Below are 22,860 nucleotides of genomic sequence, written 5' to 3' on the forward strand. Positions count from 1 at the left end.
AATTACTATATCAAATATTACAACTTATACTGTTTAAAGCATTTGGATATGCAATATTGTTAGAAATTACTATTTAAATCTAGTATTTTTATATCTACTATTTTTCTAAAGAAAATTATTTGAATTACTTACAAATTATCAGACTGTGATATGAGAAGCTCACAGGGCATTCCTCCAATATAAACTCTGTATAAATATTTTATTGGAAAAGATCAAGTTGTGTTTAATATATTGTTTCAAAATGCTCTCCTCCCACCAAGCTTACTGCCACCTTATTTTTTTTTCTCCCAATCACTTAATAGTATCAATCATTCATTCAACAAACATCTACTGACCACTTATTATGTTACAGTTTTTGCTCTAGATGCTGGAGCACATCAGTGAGCCAAGATCTCTGCTGTTATAGGACTGACAATGTAACTGGGGAAGAATGGCAATAAACAAGATAATCATATTTGGCGTGTTATAAAGTGATTAATACTGTAAGGGTAGCAAATGTAGACAACGGGGACTCTTCCATCTGAAGTTCAATTAATTCCAATACAAAATATAATTTTGTAGTTAAGTTTCCTATGAGTTAAACAAGGCTCACGTCTCACAAAATAATTGGGATGAAAAGAATGTCTAATAGGATCAGTGCCAATGAAATGGGAACACGAAGCTGAGGACGATTAGAAGCCGAGAGGAAAACCTGCCTTCACATTTCTTTCCCCAGCTGACTAGACTGACCTATTACTTTAAGGCTGATAGAACCCAGTGATACTGGAGGCTTGTAGGTAACTGACAGCTATCACATTCGTTGCAACACCAGACTAAATCCCCAGCTTCTGGGACAGCAAACCCAGATATAAAATAAGGCCGGATACAAGCCTGAATTATAAAAAATAGCATATCGGCTAGCAGAGAACTTCGAACTTTTTAACATAGTTTTCATACAAATTCTTTCATTTGATCATTACATTAGGTTATAAAGAAAGTAAACTGAATTAGTATACCTATTACAGAAATGTATACGTTCATATTCTCTTTCTAACCTTTTGTTTCACTGCAAATAAATAACAAACTTAGCAGCCAGCATTTACAGCGTTACTACATTAAGTCCTGGCAACTTATGCGTTAGTACTTACACGTTAGTAACTAGTATCCTTCCATTTTACAGATGAAGAGTCAGTCAGGGAGGATAAGTAGCTTACCCAAGCCTGCAGCCAGGAAGAGGTAGAGCAGGAATTCAAACCTAGAAAGCTCTGCTCCAGTGTACATTCTTTGCTAAGTTGCTAAGTCACTTCAGTTGTGTCCGACTCTGTGCAACCCCATAGACGGCAGCCCACCAGGCTCCCCCATCCCTGGGATTCTCCAGGCAAGAACACTGCGGTGGGTTGCCATTTCCTTCTCCAATGCATGAAAGCGAAAGGTGAAAGTGAAGTCACTCAGTCATGTCCAACTTAGCAACCCCATGGACTGCAGCCTACCAGGCTCCTCCATCCATGGAATTTTCCAGGCAAGAGCACTGGAGTGGGGTGCCATTGCCTTCTCCAGTACATTCTTAACCATACCCTATAATTCCTACAGTGGTGTGGGTTTGCCTCTCTATGGTAATATTACCCTATTTGCCCTTAAATACATATATTTAAATTCTTTTCCCTCACTCTGTCTTTTAGACCAAAAGCTCCTTTAGTAGGCACTAGGTCCTTGAGTCATTTGCACGTCCTCTATCATTTGTACCTGGTCTGAATGTGGAGATTTGGGCAAACTGACAAAGCTTGTGAGAAGCAGAAGCAGCTTGGGTGCTCGGTCTCCTGACTTTCAGTCAAGACTCAGACCATTCACTGCTCCCACTTACAAAATTCAGGCACAGTAGCGTCCGATACGACCGAAGCGACTTAGCCGCAGCAGCAGCAGCAGAGTGCCTTGAGGGCTCCAGTGTCACAATGAATGTGATAGAAATGAGATAAAAGCAGTTCTAAAACCTTTGCCTATAGATCAATGTGTGATTTTTTTTCTACATTTATATATATTAATAGTATCTCAGGGTTACCAGAGTATAGGGGCTGGGCAGCCTACTCTGAGGTCTCTTCTGACTGTGATTCTGTGGTTTCATGAAATAATTTCTATCCATTCCTTTGTATTAAAGAGAAGTAAATTTCAACTACAGAGCAGGAAAAAAGGAATCACTTGAAAGTTAAACTTTCTATTTCCTGGCATCATTAGGGAAAGGATGACTTAGAAAAATCTGCTTTTAGAATTCAGATATAAAGCATTCACAATACTCAACCGTACAGAAATAGACAAAATACTTATACTAAACGGTCCTTATAAAGTGTTAAATATTTGTTTATTTTAGTAGTCCTTTTATTTTATATAAGGAATCAATAAAAATATTTCTAGAATAATAGATTTATGCAAATATGATTTAATTGAGAGCTTTGCCCCATAGAATGCCAGACAAATCATATTTATTTCATTTAGCAAAACCTTTCAAATTGCATGTTTTATAAAATTATATGTACATATATGTGTGCTGAATATTAATTTACCCATTTACCCATTTTATACATGTATCCAATAAGCATGAAGTATCTTGGAAACTATGATTTGATTCTGTGTGAATTTTTTTCTATATTTATATATAGTATCTCAGGTTTACCAGAATATAGAGGCTAGGTAGCCTGACCTCTGAAGTCTTGTCTGACTGTGATTCTGTGATTTCAAGAAATAATTTCTATCCATTCCTTTGTATTAAAGAGAAGTAAATTTCAACTACAGAGGAAATGAGCATGACTTCCAGTCTTTTAAGGCAGGACAGAAGAGATAACCCCACCAACGTTGCAGGAAGTTATATAACTCTAGCGACATTGCTATTTCCTGCCCACAGTGTGGACAATACTTTTGGTAATCAGCAATGTTACCATCTGGTACACAGTTAAAACATGAAGGAATTAGGATTTAAATCCTAGCCTGTTAATACATTATTGACTTTTTTCAGTTTCAGCTCTCCCCCATACACCATGTGCAGTAGAAAAAGTGCCAAAATGCCTGTTGGGAAACTTGGGTTCTCCTCCTGACCTTTACTAAGCCATGGACCTCTAGGCTTCAGAGGTTTTTTTTTTCTTTAATATGTGCAAAATGAGGCAGCTTGATTAAGTAATAAAGTTCTCCAGTAATGAAGTTCTGTGATTTCAGCTCAATTACTATTAGACTTCTTCCATGTACCTCCTATTAATAAAGTCCATCATAGAAAAATAGGCAGTTTTGTCAGACCAAAAGAGAAAAGTATATTGGCCATGGTTTCTCCTTTTTTTAACTTTTTATTTTCTATTTGAATATAGCTGATTAACAATGATGGCCATTGTTTCTATGTCAATGAACTATGCAACAGTCTATTTTTCCTTGCATAATATCACTGGAAAATACTGGGACTCTCATCACATTGTAGTGGTTTTTAATATCATTGGACCCATTATTCATGGGATATCACATCTCATCTATAAGTTATAAGAATATTTTTGTTGCCACATCAAAAACTTACCTCAAAATCCTCACATTTTTCCCATTAGAGCTTAGTGCTGTATTACTTCCATAGACATCAGTGAAGATTCTGCCTCGGATTGTTATTAGTGTACCTAAAAGCAAACAGAGAGAAAACTCAGTGCAAGATCATCTATCTATATATCCATACATTTAATATTAAAACTTCACAGATTTTCCCAATAAAACCAGCATTCAGACACTTATATCTTGTGTTGACTATATCGTTTAGAACTGCTCTGAAAGTTCTAATAAAAAAAAATCATAAATAAATATGTATAGTATTAAAGAGGTATCTATAAGTATTTATAGCCTAAGAGGTGTTTTGTGGAAGATAGGATGAATTATTCAACAAATATTGCTTGGGTCATGGGTGATTTATTTGAGAAAATGTAAATAAGATCCCTACTTTATACCAAAAAATGAAGTAAATTCTAGGTGAAATAAAAATTAAATATAAATAATAAAACCACAAAAACTCTTGAAAAATAAGCAAAAATTTATGTAGTATTTATATAGTCAGGATAGTGGGATCCTGGCTATAAAATGAAGGGAGCATAAAATGAAGGGAGAAATAACAAAGGTTAAGATCTATAGATTTAATAATAAAAATTAAGTGATGACAGAAACATCATTAATATATTTTAAAAGCAAACAATAAATTAAAAAATATTTCCCATCAGTAAGATATATATATGACATACAGTTTTAAAATACAAATAATTCTTGTAACTTAATATAGAAATAAACGACTAGTCGTAAATTATCAAAGAGATGAATTGGTAATTCATGAAAAGAAGAAATAAAAATCTTTAATAAATACAAAATTAATTACATAAATCAAAGAAGTGGAAAAATTCGGGAAAAAAACCTACAATATTTTCACATAAATTCTTTTTATAAAAAAAGGAAAAGGAGAAAAGACCTTCTGCCTCCCAGTAACCAATGTCCACTGAGCTTGGAGGAGGTGAAGCCAGGGTCAGCCCCCTAGGGGCTGGTGTAGGAGAAGATTTTTCACATAAATTCTTGAAAAAACAAGAGTACCTAGAATTGTCAAGGTTTAAAAAGAAGGACATTCTCACATAGTCCTGTTGGAATTACAAGCTGATACAACTATAGTTATTATAAAAACACTGGAAGCCAACTAACATTCAATATAGGGAAAGTTTAATATATTATAATAGATTCAGATGCAGCTATTAAAAAGCATTAAACAATCTCTATTTTATAATCAGAAAACACTATTTATAAATTTTTAGGTATCATATATTTTACATACTAAAAATTAATTACTATAAACCAAAAAAGATATTTCAGTTATTATATAACAGACCTGGAGTTCCAGATAAAGGTGTGATGCTCCTTATTGTTGGGGTTCTGAAACTTTTTGCCTGCAAAATAATACTGTTGATAAGCAATCTTATCTCTATCTTGTTCCTAGTTTTATTAAATATCTCTGTTTCTTTCATTATTTTATATTTGAACAACAGCCATAATATGAGTATGAAAATATTATTTTTTATACATAAGAAATAGAGTTTAGAATATTACTCTGATTATTCAAAATATTTTCCCTGTCTGTAAAAATCATCTTTCATTTCAAAATGTTTCTTTTTGAAGGTTTAAAATTCAATCAGCCTTTTGTCATCAGTGTAAGCCAAACCACAGTAATAAAGCTGTCAAGTAAAGACTGTTAAGAATTTGGTGGAATAAAATTAAAGAAAACCCTACAAAAAGTTGGCTTAAAGCTCAACATTCAGAAAATGAAGATCATGGCATCCGGTCCCATCACCTCATGGGAAATAGATGGGGAAACAGTGGAAACAGTGTCAGACTTTATTTTGGGGGGCTCCAAAATCACTGCAGATGGTGACTGCAGCCATGAAATTAAAAGACGCTTACTCCTTGGAAGAAAAGTTATGACCAACCTAGATAGTATATTCAAAAGCAGAGACATTACTTTGCCGACTAAGGTCCGTCTAGTCAAGGCAATGGTTTTTCCTGTGGTCATGTATGGATGTGAGAGTTGGACTGTGAAGAAGGCTGAGCGCCGAAGAATTGATGCTTTTGAACTGTGGTGCTGGAGAAGACTCTTGGAAGAAAAGTTATGACCAACCTAGATAGTATATTCAAAAGCAGAGACATTACTTTGCCGACTAAGGTCCGTCTAGTCAAGGCAATGGTTTTTCCTGTGGTCATGTATGGATGTGAGAGTTGGACTGTGAAGAAGGCTGAGCGCCGAAGAATTGATGCTTTTGAACTGTGGTGCTGGAGAAGACTCTTGAGAGTCCCTTGGACTGCAAGGAGATCCAACCAGTCCATTCTGAAGGAGATCAACCCTGGGATTTCTTTGGAAGGAATGATGCTGAAGCTGAAACTCCAGTACTCTGGCCACCTCATGCAAAGAGTTGACTCATTGGAAAAGACTCTGATGCTGGGAGGGATTGGGGGCAGGAGGAGAAGGGGATGACTGAGGATGAGATAGCTGGATGGCATCACTGACTCGATGGACGTGGGTCTCAGTGAACTGTGGGAGTTGGTGATGGACAGGGAGGCCGGGCGTGCTGCGATTCATAGGGTCACAAAGAGTCGGACATGACTAAGCGACTGAACTGAACATGGGTTTTCACCCTTTATGGGTTACACTCATAAAGAAAAGACAGCAAAGCGTTTTTCAAAAACATAGAAGCAAAACTTGGGAAGACTTCATCAAAATAAGTTTTAGTAACTAAGCTCATGATAACTCTCCAGAGTTACACAAAAAATACTTAGACCACCACCTGACACATTAGTAAAATCAACATTTTATTAATCATTGGCTATTATTATTCAATCAAGTAAACATATGCCAACTTCATTTGAAAAGAAAAAATGAGAAATAATTACCACAAAAGTGAAAGTGAAAGTGAAGTCGCTCAGCGTGTCCGACTCTTTACGACCCCATGGACTGTAGCCTATCAGGCTCCTCTGTCCATGAGATTTTCCAGGCAAGAGTGATGGAGTGGATTGCCATTTCCTTCTCCAGGGGATCTCCCTGACCCAGGAATCGAACCCGGGTCTCCCACATTGCAGGCAGACGCTTTACCATCTGAGCCACCAAGGAAGCATTTTGAAAAACAAAATCAATTCTGAACAGGTAAAAAGCAGAACTGATGGACAGATAAAGATTGCTCAATGACTGGGATACATGCAGATCAAAATCCACACCTAGAAACAAATAATACAGGAGAGAACAAGCTAGAAATAGACCAAGAAGAGTCCATTTTCAGAAAGAAAAGTGCTTCAGAAAATGAAAGGGGGCAGGAAGATGGGCAGGATTTAAAGGAACAACTGAAGTTTTTGAAGGAGGAACAGTGCTGGTGGAGAAAAGGATGACCTCTGCATGGATACAAAAATTATACAAACAAAAAACTCAGCACGAAGTAGACTCAGTGATGGGCAGCTGTCTCCCTCCCCACTCCTCCTCATTCAGGAACCTAAAAGAAAGATGCTCAGGTACTTGAAGTAAAAGGACAGATTTTTTTTTTTAAGCCTGCCAATAAGAGATAAATTTTGAAATTTGAGGCTAAGGATGACTTTGGACTCATTCTTTCACACTTTAGAAATGCTTAATGGAGAATCAGTGTAAAAGTAGTAAGATATAAAACGCCCAGTCAAAATGCTACTTTTTAAATTTTTTTATTTAGGGAAAATACCACTTTTAGAGGTAGAATAATAGAGAAGGTAGAGGAAGAGCAGCTAGAGGAACTGCCAAATTGTGTGCAAATCAATCTCTCTAAGTCAAAGTGTACTCACATAAATTATATCTGTGGTAAAAAATAACTGAAGAATGCATATTAAACAACAGATTAGTTACTATTATAATTTGAGGAGACAGATCAGAAACAGATTTTCAACACACCACCAGCAAAGAATCAGTGAAGATGGCAGATAAAATTATTTCATAGAAAACAGAAAAAGAAGGTAGAAGATTCTGAAAATTAAGAATAATTAACCTGAAATACAATAGCAGTCAAGGATAAAGAATTGTCATGATAAATGAAATATCATGAAAATGATAAAATTAGAAAATAGTATGAGAATTAGATCCTACAAATGTGTAATAGTGTAAAGGGTTTTAAAACACTCAGTAAAAGTGTGCAAATGTTATTGATCCTCAGTAAGAACAAAAAGTGAGAGTGAGCACTTCAGTTCAGTTCAGTCACTCAGTCATGTTCAACTCTGTGACCCCATGGACTGCAGCACACTGGACTTCCCTGTCCATCACCAACTCCCGGGGTTTACTCAAACTCACGTCCATTGAGTGGGTGATGCCATCCAACAATCTCATCCTCTGTCGTCCCATCCTCCTCCTGCCTTCAATCTTTCCCAGCACCAGGGTCTTTCTAATGAGTCACTTCTTCACATCAGAGGGCCAAAGTATTGGAGCTTCAGCTTCAGCATCATCCTTCCAATCAATGTTCAGGACTGATTTCCTTTAGGATGGACTGGTTGGATCTCCATGCTGTCCAAGGGACTCTCAAGAGTCATCTCCAACATCACAGTTCAAAAGCATCAATTCTTTGGTGCTCAGCTTTCTTTATAGTCCAACTATCATATCCATACTTGACTACTGGAAAAACCATAGCTTTGACTAGACAGACCTTTGTTGGCAAAGTAATGTCTCTGCTTTTTAATATGCTGTCTAGGTTGGTCATAACTTTTCTTCCAAGGAGCGAGTGTCTTTTAATTTCATGGCTGCAGTCCCCATCTGCAGTGATTTTGGAGACCAAAAAAATAAAGTCTGACACTGTTTCCATTGTCTCCCCATCTGTTTGCCATGGGGGAAGTGATGGGACCAGATGGCACGATCTTAGTTTTCTGAATGTTGAATTTTAAGCCAACTTTTTCACTCCTCTTTCACTTTTATCAAGAGGCTCTTTAGTTCTTTATTATCTGTCACAAGTGTGGTGTCATCTGCATATCTGAGGTTATTGATGTTTCTCCTTGATTCCAGCTTGTGCTCCATCCAGTCCAGCATTTCTCATGATGTATTCTGCATATAAGTTAAATAAGCAGGGTGACCATATACAGCCTTGACGTACTCCTTTCCCAATTTGGAACCAGTCTGTTGTTCCATATCCAGTTCTAACTGTTGCTTCCTGACCTGCACACAAATTTCTCAAGAGGCAGGTCAGGTGGTCTGGTATGCCCATCTCTTTCAGAATTTTCCACAGTTTTTTGTGATCCACACACTCAAAGGTTTTGGCATAGTCAATAAAGCAGAAGTAGATGTTTTTCTGGAACTCACTCACTTTTTCAATGATCCAACGGATGTTGGCAATTTTATATCTGGTTCCTCTGCCTTTTCTAACTCCAGCTTGAACACCAGGAAGTTCATAGTTCACATATTGTTGAATTCTGGCCTGGAGAATTTTGAGTATTACTTTGCTAGTGAGTGAGATGAGTACAACTGTGCGATAGGTTGAGCATTCTTTGGCATTGCCTTTCTTTGGGATTAGAATGAAAACTAACCTTTTCCAGTCCTGTGGCCACTGCTGAGTTTCCCAAATTTGCTGGCATATTGAGTGCAGCACTTTCACAGCATCATCTTTTAGGATTTCAAATAGCTCAAATGGAATTCCATCACCTTCACTAGCTTTCTTCATAGTGATGTTTCTTAGGGCCCATTTGACTTCGCATTCCAGGATGTCTGACTCTAGGTGAGTCATCACACCACCATGGTTATCTGGGTCGTGAAGATCTTTTCTGTATCGTTCTTCTGTGTATTCTTGCCACCTCTTCTTAATATCTTCTGCTTCTGTTAGGTCCATACCATTTCTGTCCTTTAATGAGCCCATATTTGCATGAAATGTTCCCTTGGTATCTCTAATTTTCTTGAAGAGATCTCTAGTCTTTCCCATTCTATTGTTTTCCTCTATTTCTTAGCATTGATCACTGAGGAAGGTTTTCTTATCTCCCCTTGCTATTCTTTGGAACTCTGCATTCAAATTGGTTTCTCTTTCCTTTTCTCCTCTGCCTTTCACTTCTCTCCTTTTCACAGCTATCTGTAAGGCCTCCTCCGACAAACATTTTGCCTTTTTGCATTTCTTTTTCTTGGGGATGGTCTTGATCACTGCTTCCCATACAATGTTACAAACCTGTGTCCATAGTTCTTCAGGCACTCTATCACATCCGATCTCTTGAATCTATTTCTCACTTCCACTGTATAATCAAGGGATTTGATTTAGGTCATACTTGAATGATCTAGTGGTTTTCCCTACTTTCTTCAATTTAAGTCTGAATTTGCCAATAAAGAGTTCATGATGTGAGCCACAGTCAGCTCCAGGTTTTGTTTTTACTGATTGTATAGAGCTTCTTCATCTTTGGCCCAAAGAATGTAATCAACCTGATTTCAGTATTGACCCTGATGATGTCCATGTGTAGAGTCTTCTCTTGTGTTGTTGGAAGAGGGTGTTTGCTATGACCAGTGTGTTCTCTTGGCAAAACTCTATTGGCCTTTGCCCTGCTTCATTCTGTACTCCAAGGCCAAATTTGCCTAACTTTTTGACTTCTACTTTCACATTCCAGTCCCCTATAATGAAAAGGACATCTTTTGAGGGTGTTAGTTCTAGAAGGTCTTGTAGGTCTTCATAGAACTGTTCAACTTCAGCTTCTTCAGCATTACTGGCTGGGCATAGACTTGGATTACTGTGATATTGAATGGTTTGCCTTGGAAGTGAACAGAGATCATTCTGTCATTTTTGAGACTGTATCCAAGTACTGCATTTCAGACTCTTTTGTTGACTATGATGGCTACTCCAATTCTTCTAAGGGATTCTTGCCCACAGTAGTAGATATAATGGGCATCTGAGTTAAATTCACCCATTCCAGTCCATTCTAGTTTGCTGATTCCTAAAATGTCAATGTTCACTCTTGCCAACTCCTGTTTGACCACTTCCAATTTGCCTTGATTCATGGACCTAACATTCCAGGTTCCTATGCAATACTGCTTTTTACAGCATCAGATTTTATTTCCATCACCAGTCACATCCACAACTGGGTGTTGTTTTTGCTTTGGCTCCGTCTCTTCATTCTTTCTCTAGTTTTTTCTCCACTGATCTCCAGTAGCATATTGGGCACCTACTGACCTGGGGAGTTCATCTTTCAGTGTCCTAACTATTTGCCTTTTCATACTGTTCATGGGGTCCACAAGGCAAGAACACCGAAGCGGTTTTCCATTCCCTTCTCCAGTGGACCACGTTTTGTCAGAACTGTCCACCATGACCCGTCCATCTCGGGTGGCCCTACACGGCATGGCTCATATGAGCCATAGAGACTTAGAGACTTTTAAAGTAACTGGACGTTGCTGTCATGTTTTTATTGTATTTTACATGATACTGAGCCATGTTATGATGTTATGAATATTGATCTAAAAGATTGTGTGTGTGTGTGTGTGTCTGACTCTTTGCAACACCATGGACTGTAGCCCGCCAGGCTCCTGTGTCCATGCGATTCTCCAGGCAAGAATACTGGAGTGAGTTGCCATTTACTACTCCATGGGATCTTCACGAACTGCCCCAGGCATCAAACCTGCATATCCTGTGTCTCCTGCACTGGTAGGCAGATTCTTTATCACTGCGCCACCTGGGAAGCAACTAAAAACTGGGGCACATCTAAGTAAAGGAGGAGTGGGAGGATATGTGTGTTGGACGTGGGAAGGGGTAGCAGATTTATTTCAGACATGGCTATCATCTTTCACTCCCCATATCTTCACCTGCAATTTCTCTTTACAGATCTTCTTAGTGGGAGACGTGAATACAGACTGGCCTTAGAACCTGCTTTGGCCACTAGAATGTAATACAGGTAGCATGACATTTTTGAGCCTACTCTTAAAGGCTCCCTGCACACTTCCCTGCCTCTAGTATCTGATAATTTGGGCTACTTTATGGAGGGCAGAGACACTATACAGAACAAAGCCTCATTAGCTGGATTGTTCCAGCTGAAGCCCTCCAAAGTACCCAGTTGAGAGTGGCAAAGCCTCCTGCCTAACACACAGCTGACCACAGACACAGGAGTAAGTGCAGCAGAGATCAGTCTAGCTCTGCCTAGAACAGAAGAACCACACAGCTGACCCATGAGTACATAAGCAATATGAACAGTTGCTGCTTGAAGCTACTAAGGGACTTGTGTGATGCAGTAGTAGTGAACAGATGTAGGAAAACAGGTGTTAAAATCTCATCTTCCATTTTAAGATAAAGTAGATAATAAACTTTAAAGACTCAGAAATAGCAATAAACATATTTCTTAATAAGAAGCCTATTATTTAGAAATATCACAATAGAGAAAATGAAATAATCTACATACATTAAAAGTAATACTCTTCAGACTTCCCTGGTGGCCCAATGGTTAAGAATCTGTTTGCCAATGCAGGGGACACAGGTTTGATCCCTGGTCTGGGGAAATCCCACAGGTTTTGAGGCAACTAAGACGCTGTGCCATAATCACTGAGGCCTGTGCACTGCAATGAAGGGTAGCCTCCATTTGTCTCAACTAGAGAAAGCCAGAGCAGCAACAAAAACCCAGTGAAACCAAAAGAAATATTTTTTCAATTTTTTTAAAACCATAAAAAATTCTTCTTGTATAGAAATACCACAGTAAAAAACTAAAGTTATTGAAAGTGGGGGAAATGTGAAGAATGAACATGAGGTGGAGTGAGTAGTCAAGGAGGTCCTGTTTGTTTTTAATTAACCTTGTAGAACCAGTTCAGTTTTTCATTATATAAAACTATAACTTTGTTAAATAAAAATAATTAATTTTCTGTATTACTTTTTCAGGCCACATACCACTAAAATTTGAAATTATTAAAAGACAAAAATAATTTAAGAAGACTCAGTTGCATGGCATTAAATCTCTTCTTTTGTCTTAATCAGAGGATAAGCATCAGTCAGCAAATATAACCTGTGCTCCTACTAAGTGCTGAATGTTATGCTTGTTCTAGGGTGAAACATTGAACAAACCCCTCTAGCTCAGAAAAACACATTAATATATAATCACTGCACAGTGGATTAGTAATAAATGGGATATATAGATAAAACACTATATAGTAATAACTATGTGCTGGTTCTTCCTGATCAACTTATCATTTAATCCTCCATTTTACACGATGCAATGAGATAATATCCATTTTACATATCTCCATTTTATAGAAGATGAAGAAACTGAGGCAGAGTTTCACTATGACCAAGTCAGAGTAGATAAGGAAGCCTGTATATGAACCCTGAATAGCACTGAGCCACTGTACAGCTGAGGAACACAAGGAGAATCACTTCACTCTGCACGGGGGAGTCTTCAGAGTCCCGAGCAAAGAGCAGGACTCGCTAGGCAGAAGTGAGCTAGGTCTATGGATCCTTGGTCAGGGAGGATGTTAGGAGACACTGCTGGAAACAATTGGTTCCAGACTATGAAATAATAGAGGAAACCTACAGACAATGGGTAAAGGCGAGATACTGAGGGGGGGAAAGACATAATAATATGCATGGTTTTGAATGCAGCATCTGAATGGTGCCATCAAAAAGGATGGAGAGGCCAACAGGCCACAGTGATAGTGAGTGAGAGATGACAAGACCAGAATTAAAACCAAGGGTATGGCAGGAAAGAAGATAAGGGGACGATGAACCTCAGAGCTAAGTTGAGGGTAAGATCATCATGGTTCGGTTTCTGAATAGCTCTGGAGCTGAAGAGGAAGGCAAGGAAGACACTAAGGATGTAACAGGCTTCTAGCTTGAGACGTGTGATAAATATCAGAAATTTTCTAGTAGTCATGTATGGATGTGAGAGTTGGACTATAAAGAAAGCTGAGTGCCAAAGAATTGATGATTTTGAACTGTGGTGTTGGAGAAGACTCTTGAGAGTCCCTTGGACTGCGAGGAGATCCAGCCAGTCAATCCTAAAGGAAATCAGTCCTGAATATTCTTTGGAAAGACTGATGCTGAAGCTGAAGCTCCAATACTTTGGCCACCTGATGTGAAGAACTGACTCATTGGAGAAGACCCTGATGCTAGGAAAGATTGAGGGCAGGAGGAGAAGGGGATGACAGAGAATAAGATGGTTGGATGGCATCACTGATGGACATGAGTTTGAGCAAGCTCCAGGAGTTGGTGATGGACAGGGAAGCCTGGCCTGCTGCAGTCTATGAGGCTGCAAAGAGTTGGACACGACTGAGCAACTGAACTGAAGTTTAAGGAGGAATACTAGACATCCAATTTGAGATTAGTTGAATTGAGGTTGCTTTGGGGCCATTTAAGTGTTTTATTCCGGCAAACAAAAGATAGCTCCCAATTTAGGAAGAGAAAAGTGAGCCAGAGATATTTGGGAATCATATGTTTGAGAATCATAGGCACTTCCTGAGGACAGAAGTCATTACTAATTTCCTCAGCATTTTGTCTTATGTTGGAATGCTACAGCACTCAGTAATCGACAACTTAAAACATAAATACAATTTTTAAATTACATGAGATGGTCTGTAGAAGAAAATACATTATTATGAATATCTGTATTTAGGGGAACTAAATTTTGAATAATTCTAATCTACATACTGTCACATTTGCTCTCACTGCATCAGAAAATATAAAGAAAGAGAACATAATTATGTTTCCATTTAAAATGAAGATGAGGGACTTCCCTGGTGGTCCAGTGGCTAAGACTCCATGCTCCTAACTCAGGGGACTTGGGTTTGAATCCTGGTCAGGGAACTAGATCGCACATGCCACAACTAAGAGTTCTCATATTACAGCTAAAGATTCTGCATGCCACAACTAAAAAAAAAAACAAAAATCCCACATGCTGCAACTAAGACCTACTGTAGTCAAATAAATAAATATTTAAAAAAATAAAATAAAGCTGAGTCTGATGAAAACAGAAGAAGGGAAATCAATGTAAGAGCAGAAATGGAGAAAAAAACAGTATGAACAAGAAAACAATTTGAAAGTAAAAAAGCTGAATTCATTTATAAAATTAATTTGAAAAACAAAACAGGAAATGATAAGATTTCATTACTATAGAAGATAATTTAACTGGGTGAAATTATCCTTAGCTACATGCTAGTAAATTTTTTAATGTGGAAATAGATAACAATTTGTAAATTAAAAAATAAATGTCCAGTTCTAAAAGAAACCAAGTACAAGATCAATTGTATGTAAGTCAGAGAGAAAATGCCACCTACACTGAAGATGCAGGCCCGGTTCCTGACGTGACCTTTGCAGGTATTATTTTCTGTAACAGGAACCCCATCCACACTGACTCTAACAATGTAGGAATCTTCTGGCATCGCTCTAGAAGGCAAATGGAAAACACATACGGAATGCAAAATTCTGTTATTTAATGTATAGCATTCATGAAAAATACCACCCCAGACTACATGTCATTTGGGTAAAAAAAAAAAAATAAAAAGTGTCTGAAATTCTAACTGTTGCATGTGTGTGCATGCATGCTAAGTCGCTGTTGTACAACTGTGCTGTTGTAGAATTAAATTCAAAATTAATTCTGCTTCTGTGCATTTCAGTTCAATTCTATATTATGGAAAGATGCTCTCCATCCTGAACTCTGTACTGCAAATTCTCACAGCACGGATCTCAGGCAAATGCTTATTCTGACCAAGGCACTGGTTATTGAGAACTAAAACAATAAGAACAATCATTTAAAATTGTAACCTCACATTGGTACCATTATTTTATGCTTGCTTTCTAAAAAGTTTTAATCATGCTTCTCCCTAAGTAAGCTGCAAAACGTCAACAAGCCTAATACGGATAGAATCCTCTGGAATACAGGCTACCTGTCTCAGTATTCAAAGTGGCCATTTAAAATGATTAATTTTTCTCCTAAGTTGCTAATAACAAACATCAATTTGAGTTGATAGTAAAGAACTTGAAATGTCAATCTACAAAATGATCATCTTTAATCTTAATGAGCATGTCAAGATTCTGAACAAAATTAATCAAACCAGACAGGAAGGGATAATTTTGATATTTTGAGGAGCATCATTGCAATTTAATAGTGGCCATTTATCTTCTAAAAGAGATCAATAATGATTAGATAATAGCTCTAATAACCTGGGAAAGGATATAGAACACATTTGATCATGCCAGTATGCGGAAAAAGTACTACAAGTGAATGTAATAAAGATATAAAATAGTCTAAACACCATGAAGTCAAAAATAATAACTGATAATCAGAAAAATATTATTGCAATTGCCAGAGTGATAAAACTATTATAGAAATAATATGTACAACTATGGTTCTGATATGATGAAAATGATGTTATTACAGACACTTTACAACATACCTAGTATAACATGTAATATGGGTTGAATGACTTGAATCTTTTTCTACATCACAAGAAATTGATCGGAAAGAAGAAATTAATTGCACTCTGTTTCCCAATTCAGCATTGTCAACTCCATAGTCAAACTGGTTTGCTTGAGCAAAACCTGGAAGAGTAAAAACACTCAATTATTACTAATGGAACTCTGTTTTCAAAGATCTAACAATTACCATTTTGTATTGAATCACCAAATGAATAAGGAAGGGTATTGATGTAAGCCGTTAATCTACTTCACATTTACCCCTGTGATTGCAATCCTCTTTGAAAACATAAAAATTAGCCTATAATTAATTAATTCATAAAAGCAATGCTTGCAAATCTATTATCTGTCAGGTGTTGTTAAGGCATTGAAATCAAATGGCTTATATCCCACTAATGGGAGAGACGGGTGAAGAAATAGACAATATACAAATATATACCACCAGATGTTGTTTCTGGTGGGGATAACTACTATGAAAACAGCAGGCAAAGGGGCACAGCAAGAGCAGACAAAGTGAACAGGATTTTATAAGGCATGGGGTCTTTACCTTGAGTACCTATAAAGCAAAATCGGAGGTAAGGCTTGCAAGTAGAGAGTTTGAGCGTTGATCCCTTAGGGGCGAGAGAGAAGAAAACCTGGACTCCATTGAAGGCAGCTGGGGCTCAGTTTTGCTGGGAGACTTTTGAGGAAAACACAGTAGCCTCTCAGAAGCAGAGAGTCAATGAGAAGAAGCATATATTCATCAAATTCTCTCCCATTCGCTGAGGGCTCCCCATGGGGGAAATGATTTTTCCCACACTTTCAGGCTGCACAGAGGTATATGCCACCTACGTTCCAACGCCACGGCATCCAAGAAGGCACTGGGACAAAGACATACTGTGGGACCTGTAGGCAAGACCTGGAAGCATGGATTGAGTCAGGGTACACAGGGAACGTTTTGCCACAGCTGTGGCTAGACTAAGAGGTGGAAACCAGGATGTGCAGCTGAGTAAAAAAGGCATCTGAAAGAGCTGACTCCTTGTGCCATACAGATATGCTCATGAATGCTAAGTCACTTCAGTCGTGTCTGACTCTCGGCAACCCTATGGACTATGGCCTGCCAGGCTCCTCTGTCCATGGGATTCTCCAGGCAAGAATACTGGAATGCCCTGCTATCCCCTTCTCCAGTGGACCTTCTCGACCCAGGGATTGAGCCCGTGTCTCCTGCATGGGTAGGCGGGTTGTTTACCACTAGTGCCACCTGGGAAGCCCACAGATATACTCAGAATCCACATTTGAAGTAGAATGCATTTTCAAGTCTACCAGACAGTGGTCAGCTAAGAGCTCTGCTAAAGATGTAATAGAGGGACTTTCCTGGTGATCCAGTGGTTAAGAATTCACCATCCAGTGCAGGGTACATGGGTTCAATCCCTGGTCAGGAAACTAAGATCACATCTGCCTTGGGGCAATTAAGACCTAATGCAGCCAAATAAATAAATAAAATATTTTCTAAAAGATTTAACACAACAGGGTTAATGGAACAAGCAACAGGCCTCCCCAGTTGGCCGTGAGGCTACAATTGATACTTATTTGACCTCTCTCAGCCATTGTACTTTCCCTACCCATAAGCCAGAACTTCAGCTAATGGAGTGATGCTAACCTTTATCCTGAGGATCTGAGCCCTTGGTTTTCTTCCCTACGTGTAGTTGTGGCTGCCTCCTATGCCTACTGACAGTTATCACTGCACATGGAAGCCAAGAGACGCCCCAAGAATACCACAAATTCCAGACACACTCCTCCTTCTCTGTATCAAGAAAAAGCAACCCTGCCTCTTCAGGATCACCAGAATTGACTATCTCTAGCAGTCCACCGCTTATGTTTGCTGAATTCAAACTGACAGGATAGTAGCAGTAGTTTCAGTTCAGTGGAACCCAGACCGGGATCCCTGCCAGAAGCATCCTCTATCTGGAAACTCAGACCCAGAACCCAGGAGAACCTAAAATTGCAAGAACAGAAAGCACAGATTCAATCTTTTGATTACTGGAAGCGATAAGGACAGGGAGTAACCCTTCATTCCCAGCTCCATGTATCCATCTGTTGGGAAACAATAGTCCGGATCTGCCACTGGCTCAGTGCCTATGGCTCTGATGACGGACAGCGTCCCACCTCACAGGATGTTGTTCCCAAGCTGGGCTCTTAGTCTTGCCAGCTGTAGGCTGTTCCATCATTCTGTTAGGCCACCTGTTTCAGGATGATGCAAGGTTCGTGGTCATGTGCCCAGTATCACAACTTTTCACTATAAAATATGTTCCTTGTTTTCAGGCCCTATTTTGTGAAATATTGTGGCTCTTTATGGAATTTCACTGTATTTTGTGGAATTATACTCTCAGAAGATGAGGCCAGCAAAGGCACTGTGGAAAGAGACGGCAAAAGCCTTCTGTGGAGTGGGTGTCAGTACCAGGAATAATGAATCTCTGCTTGTCCATGAGGGAAGGAGAGATGCAGCTGACATGACTGAGTGGCTGGGTGGACTTCTTGAGGATGGTGCCTACTGAGACTGTCCTACGTGCTGGTCTCTGCTACTGACAGGGCAGGTAGTCAGCAGCAGCAGTAGGTAGCTCAGTGCTGATGAAAAGAGGTCCCTAGTGTTGGCCCATGCATAGCCTTCCCCCATGGCCCTCTGTCCATAGGTCATTGGACAAGCACTCAAGTAGCCAAGGAGAGAAGCTTCTGAACGAGTCATCCAGTCAACCCAGTTGTTCTGCTGTCTCTGTCTAGTGGAAATTAACTTGAGACATACAGGTTTGCAGCCTTCCCTGGTGGCTCAGATGGTGAAGAATCTGCCTACAGTGTGGGAGACCTGGGTTCAATCCCTGGGTCACTGTGTCGAGGTTCATCAAGTGCCAGAGCCATAAACTATAGCTGTGGGAACACTGCATGCTAGGGGACAGTGCTGTTTACAGGAAAGGGCATCTGGACCCTGACATCTGGGGTTGGAATCCCAGCTTCAGCAATTCCTTGCTGTCTGAACTTGAGCATTACCTTTAGACATAAACTCACTTGGTCATTTTTCACCAGAAAAATGACCATAATAATCTACTTGGCAGGAATTATCAGGAAGACTAAATGAGGCCTTTTATATAGTACTTAACATGGTGCCTGGCTCCTAGGTTAAGAGCTCAATTGATAAATACTCAGTTGATATATACTATATTTTAAGTCAGGCTTCCCAGGTGGCTTTAGTGGTAAAGAACCCACCTGTCAACACAGGAGGCATAAGAGATGCAGGTTTGATCTCTGGGTTGGGAAGATCCCCTAGAGGAGGAAATGGCAACCCACTCCAGTATTCTTGCCTGGAAAATTCCATGGACAGAGGAGCCTGGCAGGCTATGGTCCATAGGGTTGCAAAGAGTCAAATACACCTAAAGCAACTTAGCATGCATACATGCATATTTTAAGTCACAAAATATTGATAGTTATTATCAGTGAATATTAATATCCTTTTAAAAAAATAACAGGACAAATAAGTGAGAGGCCCGGATTTGAACCACGGCTGTGATGCCAACCTGGCACCTTTGTGATATTCAGAGAAAAATAATATTTAAAAATGTACATTACAAAGCTATTCCCAGTTATCCAATGTAAGTTCCTCTAGAACCTATGTTCTTAGCTCCTCTTCTTTATAGGTAGAAAAAGTAAGCAGAAACTAAACAAAGGGTGGGATTTTAATAATTTTATTTAATTTATTTTAAAATTTATTTTATTTAATTAATTTTATTTAATTCTTCTAAGCTTAAAACTTAACCAAATAGGACTCATCCATATAGGCTAAAATACAAACATATCAATTTGACATGTGAAAGATACTTGCATTGAATTTGCAATCTAGGAAGGCAGTTACTGCTCAAATGGAATTTTGAGAGGATACATGAAAACACAGAAAAGCAAACTACTTGCAAAGCCACTTTTTCCTTTTGCCAATTTCTGCTTATCTCTGTACTTCACATTGAGTTTGGAACACACAGATGGGCTACTGGCCACTAACTAAAGAACACAGTTTTACTTGTGGTGTGGCTCAGGATGAGATATGTGTATTTATCTTCCTGTTAGGCACACGTCACATCAATGATATGGTAATGCAGATAATGGTTTTCAGCATTTCTATGACAAATACAAGTCTAAAAAATAGCACCAACAAAAGATGATATTGTTTCTAGCTTAGGAATTGTTTCAATGTGTTTTATATATTATAACTTATTAGCTACTTCCAAAGAGTTAAAAGGAAATAGTAAAGAATCAGCTTTAAAAAAGAATTCTAATTTAAAAGTCTAATTCTAAGTAAGTCACTGGGTATAAAGAAGATACCTCTGGAAGTACTCCAAAGCATAAAGATTACATGAAGGGTTGGGTGTACCCTGGCAACAGAAAAGGTGGAGTCTTCAGATGGAAATTCCTGACATGTTGATGTATTTTTTCCCCTTTTTTCAGAAGAACTGGAGACAAGACTAGCCAGGCACACAGTCCTGGGTCTCCTGATAGCAGCCTGTGCTATCATGAAAAATGTGCGTGCTGTCACAGCCAGCAGTTGTCATGTACCATGCAGGCTGTTTTGATTCCTCTGGTTTAAAAAATTAAAAAATCAGGGTTGAGAAAGTACAAACCCACTTAAAATCTGTAACATTCAAAACAATGGGAAAAATGATGCAATGTGATGGAGGAGAACTTCTAAAGAAGGAAACCATCCCTATAACATAAATGCAAAAGAATAATAAAAATAAAATGGCTCTAATTTATGGAGTAGATATTATATACCAGTGCCTTAGCTACATCGTCCTTTTCAATATTCACAATAGCCCCAACAGGCAGGAATTAATAGCCCATTTCATTGATAAGGAAGCTGAGGCTTAGATAAGAAACTAAGGCAACCCAGTCCCCTAGTGGGAAGTGGCAAAGGTGGAGCTGAAAGCCAGTTGAACCTGACTAAAGTCTATGTGCTTTCCGTAATATTATAAAACTTATATAATTCACCACTTCAGTTAAACAAAAATATACCTGCTAGACATTGTAATAAGGGAATATCTAGAAAACAACAAAAGTAAAATGTTATACCTTCCAATTGATTTTTTTTAACAAAGAGAAATATCAAGGAAGACAATTAAGAAATACAAGGAATGAATATCAAGAAATAAACACAATGAAGTTAGAAACATTCCAGAAACTTATCAAAATGATAACACTCCTCATTAAATCAGCCATCTTAGAAGGAGATACAACGATTTCTACAATTTTGCCACTGCTCAAAACACTTACTTGGGCAGCATTATTATAAAACTACATAACTTTGACTCTTGAAGATAGACTTTAGAAGAAAGTAAAACACTAGCAAATTTTTACCTGTAAAGTTCATTATGTGTGGAAATAGACAAAAGCCATTTGGATACAAAAAAAGTACTAACAATAGATCTTTCAGAGAACTCAAGTTAAATATTTTTATATTTTAGTTTTTCATCATGACCACTACAAAAATTTTAAAAGTTATATGGGACCAACATTTAGGTGATCAAGTTTTTAAAAGCCATTACCAACATTTAGGTGATAAGAGTATTTAAAATCCCATTAGAAGGTGTTCTGTGATTAATAAATTATCTCTGTATTCAATTCTAAACATGGAGTCTGGGTCAGACACAACACTGACAGGTTAAAGTAGTTGCTCCAAATAAATTTTGTTCAAGTACCACATTCACGTACCCTTGGAGGTCTGGTGTATTTTGCAAATTCATTATCATTACCTTAGACACATTCTATATATATCATTGGCCCCAAAACAGTATTTAGACTCACCTTTGAGAAAGACATTAGGTATCACAATTTTAGTCACCTACTGTGTGTGGTTAAAGCAAGGAGAGGGAAGACATATCAGAGTAGGCAGATGTATCTGCAATTCAAATAGGATTTAACTATTTTATAATTCTTGGCCGGAAGCATCCAGAAATGCAGATTGATGGGAAAACTAGAGAAACTATAAATTCATCATGACATTTTGTGCTTCATAAGTAAGAGGACTACTCTTGAGACTCATAAAGTTTACCAAAAAGAAAAGGTTATAGCTGGATTAATAAGGATGTTCCTCCAAAATGCCTTAAGAATGGAATGGTTTGTTTTGTTTTTCCCTATTTCTAACTAGGGATGATCTGAGTCTATGCAACTAAACTCAAGCCATGGTTCCTGGATGAGAAAAAGTACGTGTCCTAAGCCGCTTCAGGGGCATCTGACTCTTTGTGACCCTGTGGACCACAGCCCAGCAGGCTCCTCTGTCCATGGGATTTTCCAGGCAAGAATACTGGAGTGGGTGGCTGTGCCCTCCTCCAGGGGGATCTTCCCAAACCAGGGGGATTAAAACCCTGTCTCTTACGTCTCCTGTATTGGCAGGCAGGTTCTTTACCACTAGCACCACCTGAGAAGCCCACAGAAAAGGTGTAGGTGTTTATTTATTTATTTTTAATGGGAGGTAATTGCTTTATAATGTGTTGGTTTCTGCTGTGCAACACCACAAATCAATTACAATTATATATATGTGAGTAAGTAACTGTTAGTCGCTCAGTTGCGCCCGACTCTTTGCGACCCCATGGACTGCAGCCCACCAGGCTCCTCTGTCCATGAGATTTTCCAGGCAAGGATACTGGAGTGGGTTGCCATTTCCTTCTCCAGGGGATCTTCCCAACCCAGGGATCGAACCCGGGTCTCCTGCACTGCAGGCAAATTCTTTACTGACTGAGCTACTAAGGAAGCCATATATATATATATACACACACACATACATATATCCCTCCCTCTCGATTCTCTCACCCACCCCCATCCTATCCCTCTGGGTAGTCACAGAGCACCAGGCTGGGCTCCCTGTGTTAATTTAGCAGCTTCCCACTTTTGAGGCAGAAGGAAATACCTGAGCGGTTTTATTGTTTTGTTTTGTTTGGGGTGCTTCTCTCAAGGCATCTAAATGTCTGTTAAAAATCCA

General features: G+C 38.6%; 1 protein-coding gene across 1 annotated transcript in view; it reads right to left on the reverse strand.

Annotated features, from left to right (window-relative positions):
- The window catches only part of PKHD1L1 (PKHD1 like 1), a 180,267-nt gene that overhangs the window by 154,127 nt on the left and 3,280 nt on the right, over window positions 1–22,860 (reverse strand). The window contains exons 3-7 of the mRNA XM_052651713.1: window positions 15,848–15,992; window positions 14,729–14,837; window positions 4,859–4,916; window positions 3,527–3,620; window positions 133–186 (exon numbers count right to left, since the gene is read on the reverse strand). Of these exons, the coding sequence (XP_052507673.1) occupies window positions 133–186; window positions 3,527–3,620; window positions 4,859–4,916; window positions 14,729–14,837; window positions 15,848–15,992 (460 nt within the window). The remainder of the gene's footprint in view (window positions 1–132; window positions 187–3,526; window positions 3,621–4,858; window positions 4,917–14,728; window positions 14,838–15,847; window positions 15,993–22,860) is intronic.

The sequence above is a fragment of the Budorcas taxicolor genome, chromosome 14, assembly GCF_023091745.1.
Source record: "Budorcas taxicolor isolate Tak-1 chromosome 14, Takin1.1, whole genome shotgun sequence".
Classification (NCBI taxonomy): domain Eukaryota; kingdom Metazoa; phylum Chordata; class Mammalia; order Artiodactyla; family Bovidae; genus Budorcas; species Budorcas taxicolor.